We start from the raw sequence: 7,995 nt of genomic DNA on the forward strand, positions 1-7,995 counted from the left end.
GCACCAGGAAGGTTGACTCCAAAATAACAGATAACCCGGTTTCCTACAGTCTAAGAGCAGATGTTTAAGGAGGAATACACTCTGCAATTGTCCAAAATGCAAGACAGATTAGCTTAGCGCAGTCACAGCATGAGAAAAGCATGAGAATTCGGACAAACACATTGCCATGTGACAAAGCTAGTCCAGCACATACTCAAGTTCCACCTCTGCTCTGACAAATGGACCTTAAGAGCAGACTTCATCTCACTTTAGAAGTCAGGACTCAACTTTCCTGAAATTGGCCACATAATTCAGCAACATCAGAGGGGAGGGAGAGTCCTCAGGGACACCACATTACACAAACACAGACACTCTTCATCTAGAATGCAGTAACCCCAAAATTTCCTGTCTAGGACAGTTACTGCTCTACCTACCACAGTGAGGGATTGCTTTCAATTGATTTCTCTCTTGATTTGATGGCTGCTCCAAGGCCTTTCCCGATTGGAAATCCTTCTCTTGCCAACTTGATGCTGGGCAGAAACAGGTCTTTCCATGCTAATTTGCCATGACGTTTGTGAGCCAATTCATAGCCACGAATTTCTCCTGGAACTGCGATGGACAGACCTCCTGGAGCCAACAAGGGATGTGTTAGCACATAGCAAAGAGAAAACACACACACACACACACAAATAAAAGCAATTTATAGAGTAGGAGGTAATGTAGGACTTCTCTGTTGGCTTTGTTTTTAGGCAGGGATCACACATACTATTACGAGCTCAGCCTACACATACAACACAACAAAATTATTCTGACCAATACTCATGTCTACACATTATGGACTGCTGAAGCACCTCTACCCTTTTGCTGGTTACTCAGGTGGAAATGAAAGTTGGCAGATGCAAGTCTCCCAAAGCAGTGTAAAGGCCATACCTTTCTGAGAGATCTCCGTGTTGTTCCCAAACATGTCTGGCGTTGCTTTTTTTGGAGCCACCTCTCTTGCATTAATGATTTCCACTTTCCCTTTAAAGACAGGGCAAGGAAGATGGTGTTTTAGCTCTGGATTCAGCACACAGATCCTGTTTCTACTGAAGGAGTTTGACCATTGGGAGCTGGTGTCTTGGCAGCAGTTTTGAGGAGAGTCTGTTCTTTTAGTCCTCACTCAGGTAGGATAAACCATCTCTCCTTGCTCTCAACAGTTCCGGAATTCTTCCAGCCACATCTAAGCCACCCTGTCCCTTACCTGTGCTGCTGTAGATAGTAAAGAAGAGGCCCCCTCCAATGCCCATGCTGTGAGCATTCATGAGTCCTACACAGAGCAGAGCTGCAATTGCTGCATCCACTGCTGATCCTCCTTGCTGAAGGATGTCCCTGCGCAGCAAAAAAGAAGGCATCTTACAGGGACGTGCTGCCGTGTTTCAGTGCAGGTATAACAGCTTGTCATAGCAGATATGACAGCTCTTTCATGCACAATTATCCACACCTTGTCTATAGGACCCTCCCAAGTAGGAAGTTTTGAGTTTCTGTCACTTAGAGAACAGATCCTGCTGGTCCAGGTGCAGACCAGATCAGCCCTCATTAAAAAGGCATCTAGACTAGCCTGAAAACACAAAGATGTGTCAAAATACTTGTGGAGACCAACACCCAAGACACATTCACTACATGTGCAAAATGACAGGTCTCCAAGGAGGCCGAAATCTGGAGCTCTTGCATCTAGAAGTGGAGGACAGTTTGACAAACAGATTTCTAAAAGGAGCTTGAAAAGCATCGTTCCCGTTGTTTCTGTGCCTGCAGAATCTGTGACCACTCTCGCCTTTGAGTAACTGCAGTAGTGTTGGCGAGGCATGTTAAGAACCCAGGTTTTACTCTGGCTTCGTCATTTCAGAGGGAGATCAGATGGTATTGGTGCTGTGCAATTACTGGAGCTGCACTTGGACACCAGAGGAAACGGAACAGTTTTGTTTCATGCAAGAGCTTTCAGAGCTAACAAGTCACAAAAGAATTGTCACCATTACCAATTGTTATTACCTTCCAATTATTGAGCACTGCCCCGCATCAGTAGCCACAGCTGCTCTCTTGTAGACATGTGTGTCCCGTGAGCCATGGCGCAGCCCGAAGAAGAGTCCCAGGAACAAGATGAGTCCCAGCAGGATCACAGTTAAGACTCCGACTACCAAAAAGTGTCTCTTCATCTTCCTGGAAGAAGAGACAGGATGATGGACCTTGGTGTTTCTGGGCCACATAGAACTAGCGAGTAGGTGGTCAGGCACATGAGCTCCCTTTCCATGCATCTTCTTTTGGATCCTGTTTTCCCCCAATAACCAACTGCTCTGCCCATGAAAGAGGGGTTTGGGAAGAACCCATCAGGGCAGCATCAGTATTGAAATGAAGCAGAACATCAAGAGGGCAGATGTTCCTAATGGAAGCAAGGACCCTCCTGCCATGACCTTTCAATGGTGATAGGACAGTTATTCTTTGTGACTTTACTCTCTGATTGTATATGTTCAACAAACATTTCAGTAGCAGATAAGACCACTGGTCACCACCTTGCTCCAGTGCTCGGGAGGAGAGGCCTATGCCAGGCTTAATTTGATTTAGTTCCCAAATCACATCAGCAAGTTCTGTCGGGAGCTTTCCCAAAATTCGCCTTCCGGCACATGCTGGCAAGCCCTTTGCCTCACACGTTGTGTGATGGACTCAAGGGTCACATCCACTCCATGGGGCTTTTTCCAAACACGCAGCCACCTACACTGAGCTCTTCCTTCTTTCTTCATACCCATCATACAACTTCTTCCTGCCTTTTCAGCCCTTGCTGTCCAGCAGATCCCCAAGTAGTTCCAAGCTGCTGGCAGGGAACAGGCACCTCCTCCCCTCAGATCTCTCACCAAGTGCCTCTTCCAAGTATTTCCTCACTCAGATACGTATCCAGATCGCTTGTATGGGCACTGCCTAGCTGTGCCTGCGCCTCCACTGGACAGGACGGCCATTCTACCCACCCTAAAGCTTTTACCAGCTTCCCCTTCACCTGTTGCTGCCACCCTGCTTCCAAAGCGACCCGCTCCAGCAAGCGCCCCAGGGACTCCCAGACGCCTGACGTAACCGCTCTGCAGTGCCACGGGAAGGGCAATGAGAAGGCTCCAAACCAGCAGCTCCCACTTCAGTGAGAACCTGTCCTGTAGCACGTAAGTAACCCTGTACACCAAGAAAGCTGCAATTTCACAGGCAAGAAGGGAAACCCAGGCAGCAGAAAATAATTGCTATTAACAATGACTCAGGTCATACTCAGTTGAGAAATTCAGAGCTTCAGCTTCATGTAACCTTTTTAATACCACTACTTGTGAAGGAGCCCCTGTCCGGGAGGTTGACACTGACCAACACAACACACACCTTCAGTCCCTGCCACCTTGGACAATCTATTTGTGCCAGGACCTCCCGCTCCTGTACAGGGGCCCTTGCCCAGAACACCTTTCCAAAAAGCTTGCCACCTTTAGCAGGTGATGTCTGCTGCTTCCCAGTGCTCAACCCAGCTGCCCTGAGCCTCACAGGGTTACTGTCCACCTGGGCATCAGCATAGCACGCCAAGAAGCTCTGCTCCAGGCTTATCCTGGACATACACCAGCATCAGTCAAGAGCTGTTGGAGGGATGGAGAGACATCACCACTTAGTTGAGACTGATTTTGCATGGAATACAGATTGAGCATCTGTTCTTTGACCCTGTTGCTTTCCCATCACATGGCTGTTTCAGCAGAAAGACCCAAAGTCATCATACCACCTGCAGGGACAGACTTCCCCCTGCATAGTGCAGTTTATTCCTCCAGCTTATTCCACGGATATTCACCGTGATGACTGCACTGGTGCAATAACCAAGATGCCCTTTACCTCGCCGAGGTGCCTGCTGTCCGCAGAGACAGGCCAATCCATGGCATGGCGGATGAAAAGCAGAGCAAACGCTCTCCGTGGATATTCCACACCCAACGCGGAGCAAACTGCAGCAATCAGAGCAGCATTTGGTGCCTTGCAGCAGCAGCACACGCAGGACCAGGGCGCAGCGAGCACGCCAGCTCCGAGCGAGCTAAAAGGCAGCCAGACTTCTCTGAGGGAGGAGATTAGCAAGCACAGCCCCCTCCACCTCTCCCCCATCCTGTTATTTCCAACGGGGAGATCCGCTTGCTCTCCAACCCCTGCATCTGTGAGCAGCAGCACTGAGGATGCCTCTCTCTCAGCAATTCTGCTCACAACAGGATGTAAATCCGCTGCACGCCCTGCTATGTATACAATTTTAATCAGGGGCAGTGGAAGGTAGATAGATAAAACCTCTTTCCAGGTTCAGGACTTGATTTACTTCTAAAAGAGCGCAGTGGCATGTCTGCCGGGCAGCTCCGGGCAGGGGAACAGAGAAGCCTTTATGTCCCCAACAATAGCTCGCACACAGCCTCGGGCCTTAAAGACACTCGTGTTTGCTGGCAGAGGAAGCCCGGCTTCAGCCCTGGCAGCCTCCTCCAGGCGCTGCAAGAAATGCCAGGGCATCTTTTATCTGCCCAGCTAGGCAGAAGGTACCTTTGTTTCATCTGAAGGCCTCTCTCTGCTGGGCTGTGCTGCAAAGCCCAGGGTGGCCCATGCCTGGCAGTCGGCATGTTAAGCTACAGGCTCCTGGCCAGGGGCTCGAGTCGTCCTCTGCAACCGAATCTGTGGGTGCACGACCACAACACGGAGCCAGGCAGCAGGAAGAGAGAAGGGGAAACCCCAGAGAGCAGCTCCATGCTACAGAACCACAGTATCTTCCTCTGGCTGGGCCATGCAAGGAGTCAGAGCCGTGCGCCAGGAGAAGGGAATGCTCCTAACAAAAGTGCATCTGTGTCAGGCTGATCCTGCTAGAGAAGAAGCAGCTCTGACAGCTAAAGATCAGCAGCTTTCTCGTTCACAACAGCACAAAGCCAGCTCGGATGAGAATAATCCTCTTTACCTTGGTCTCCAGTTGAAATTCCATAGGCTCCTTGACCTCTTCTGGGGCTGGGCCTGCATGAGGCATCCCTTGTACAGACCTCACTCCCTTCCTAGCTGCGACCCAGCAGAGCCAAACACTCGGCAATGGGGAGGCAGACCCGGAGCCTGCAGCTCTTGGTGCCGCAGCCCGTGTTTCGGTGCTTGCCCGTGCCCTGGCCAGGTGCGTTTCAGGAACGCCCTCTGCTCAGAGCACGAGTCTCTGCTGTGATTTATTTCTGGGAGCACTGAGAACAGTTGGTGTGTGCAGACAAGCAGCCCGAGGGACAGGGTGCTCCAAGTATTGTCTCCTGAAGTTGGCTTTGACCTTCAGATCTTTGCCAAATCCAGCCCTTTGGAAACGCAGTGAGCGTTTCAGGTGCTGCTTGGCAGCGGGCCTTTGAGAGAGGCCATAACAGGTCTCTGCCTCTTCTGTACCTGGCTGTTACACCTTCTAGGGCATATTGCATTGCTGCTCGTACCCCAAAGCTCAGGTCAGCTGCTCTGCATGAACTACCTCTCCGTTGCACAATCCATGAGACTTTCCCTCTGGCAGGCCAATATGTGCCATGCTCATCCAAAGGCCAGGGCATGGACACATTACACAACAAGAATTTGGCAAAGATCACAGAGTTGTAACATCAGACCTGCCTCCTCATTGAGAGCTCTCCAGTTGCAATGGGCCCTGCACATCACACCACAAACGGGTCCCAAGCAGAGGTGGGTGAGGAGCACAGGCTGCACATCCCTTTATTCTTGAACAGAGCTGAAATGGCTTCGTTGCAACATTTCTACCAACCGACAGGAAGCACCTGAGCAAGTGTGCGGTCCTCTTAAGCAGGAAAGCAGCCCCATCTCCCAGTGCTTGTCCTTGCATCCCTCTCACCAAACGAGCAGCACCAGCGCAGTTCACAAAGAGACAGGATCCAAAGCGCGTCCTGGACGCAGCCACCCCGGCACATGGAGCTGTGACTGCCTTTGGCAGGAGTAACCTGCGTGGCAGCAGGACCAGCCCAACAGCTCCCACGGCTCCTCCTTGGCAATCGCAGTCACTGTAACCACCATCCACCCGGCCCAGCACCCATTCCAGAAGAAGAGATGCTGCCGGTTCTGCCACTCTCTTCCTCTCGCAGGGAGGATGGCAGAGCTGGCAGCTAGGGATGAGGAAACCAAATCTCACCAAAGCTTTGAAGCAAGAATCCTGTGTGTTGAATTATAGCAAGTCTAGAAGTGCAGTTGCAGCTTAGAGTGCATCTCACATTGAGCAACGCTGCATAAACCCTCGTAACAACCCTGCTTCAAGGTGATGAGCTGCAAAAACTACATTTGACCGCTCAGAACTCACTTGCTGAAGCTTATGATGATTCTGCTGTATGCGGCTTGCTGGAAACATCAGAGCTACCTTTGAACTCCTTTACTTGGAGGGCTGCGTGCCCCTCAAACACAACGCAGGCAGATCGCAGCTTGCCTGAGACGTGGGCACCGCCAGGATTCCAGCCCTCCCCTGCCAGCTCCATGTGCATCCTGCAGCCTGTCCTGCCAGCGCAGCACGAAGCCGAACGCCAGGGTGCCCAGAGCCACTGCCAGGTGCCGTCCTTGGACTTACCAGGCAGGATCAGTCAAGCAAGGAAAGCCTCATTGCCAAAGCTGTCCAGCCCATCTGCTCCACTCCAACCTTTGATCCGCTGGGTTATATCAGAAAGGTGGTGACTTCACTACAATGAACCATTAACAAGCTCTCACTCGGCTCCAACAGCAAAAGCTTTGGGAATGTTAGCCGTGATTCCCTGTTATTACTGGTATTGAAACAGCAGCACAAGGGAGTTTGTTCAGCATTTACACCTAATAAAATCATTAATATAAAACATAAGCCTTCCATCCATGAGATGGCTGGGAGGGATTTAGTCTGTGACTGTCTTTCAAAGCAGACTTTCAAATCCCCCTCAAGACATTGCATCAGGAGCATAGCTTCCTTCAACTGTATCGCTGTTGTACAAGAGATCTTGAGCAAAACGGGAAGCTTCCAGGAAAGCAGGGTCTGGTGCAAGAAGCGGTCTGCAGGCTCGGAAGGTTTTCATGTATCTGCTGCTTCTGCTGGCCAGGCTCGAGAACAGCTCCAGTGTCCCAGGCCTCACTCAGGTGGTGACACAGGCTGCTCTCAGCGGGTCTGATTTTGGCTACGAGATTCACAGGGCTCCACAGGCAAGACTGTCACAGGACCGGTGCCAACACGAGCTATCTTCTGGGGAGGAAGGAAAAAAAGTCTGCCCTCTGCCCCAAAGTGAGCTGCACTTTCAGTCTTTTATACTTTGTTGTTAAACAAGGCATCATTTCAGGAAAACTGAAGAGACAGTTGGCAAACTGAACCCTTCTCATATGTTACTAACTATATAACTATATGGTGTGATGCTACCAGTTTTGATGCTTAATACCGATTTGGGAGTCATAAAATTACATGTCTGAAGTTTAGGGCAGAACACAGCCTCCTGCCACCACATTTGTCTCCAGGAGAGCACATGGTGGTTGGGAAAGGCTGTTACCTGGCAGACTGCCCTAGTTGAAGACATATTATCCAACTGTTGCTCTTTGCCCCAGTGGTAGAAAGGCAAGTTTTATAACAGTGAGCCATCAAAATTAAGCAAATTGCTCTGTCCTTGCTCAAGGACAGGACAGTCTCATCTGTGGTATATTCTTACCAGCACAGAGCTGGAACAAGTTGGACACTTCACAGTGAGTTACTCTTTCACTTATGCACAAGCAGAGTTAAGGATGGGGTCAGAGAAAGTTAAGAAACCTGAACTTGGTGCCTCTGATTCCAATAGGTGAAAGGCTGGCTAAGCACACGTCACATTATCTCATTTCAGGGGTATATAGCCATTGGGAACTGCCATATAGCTCTGTATATCTACTACCCTAGTAGATTGTCCTGTCATAACTCAACCTTGAATGTTTAAATGAGCAAAGCCAGACCGCTAGCAAAAAATAAAATAAACATACTTAGAAAATGCAGGTGCATCTTAGCCCATTAAAAAACAAACA

General features: G+C 50.0%; 1 protein-coding gene across 1 annotated transcript in view; it reads right to left on the reverse strand.

Annotated features, from left to right (window-relative positions):
• Window positions 1-2,212, reverse strand: part of GGT1 (gamma-glutamyltransferase 1) — a 112,826-nt gene extending 110,614 nt beyond the window's left edge. Inside the window, exons 1-4 of the mRNA XM_010217402.2 lie at window positions 2,005-2,212; window positions 1,220-1,347; window positions 910-999; window positions 414-606 (exon numbers count right to left, since the gene is read on the reverse strand). Coding sequence (XP_010215704.1) covers window positions 414-606; window positions 910-999; window positions 1,220-1,347; window positions 2,005-2,168 — 575 coding nt within the window. The 5' untranslated portion in view covers window positions 2,169-2,212. The remainder of the gene's footprint in view (window positions 1-413; window positions 607-909; window positions 1,000-1,219; window positions 1,348-2,004) is intronic.
• Between the last annotated feature and the right edge of the window lie 5,783 nt (window positions 2,213-7,995).

The sequence above is a fragment of the Tinamus guttatus genome, unplaced genomic scaffold, assembly GCF_059628265.1.
Source record: "Tinamus guttatus ecotype Peru unplaced genomic scaffold, ASM5962826v1 Tinamus_guttatus_pri_ptg000459l, whole genome shotgun sequence".
Taxonomy (NCBI): Eukaryota; Metazoa; Chordata; class Aves; order Tinamiformes; family Tinamidae; genus Tinamus; species Tinamus guttatus.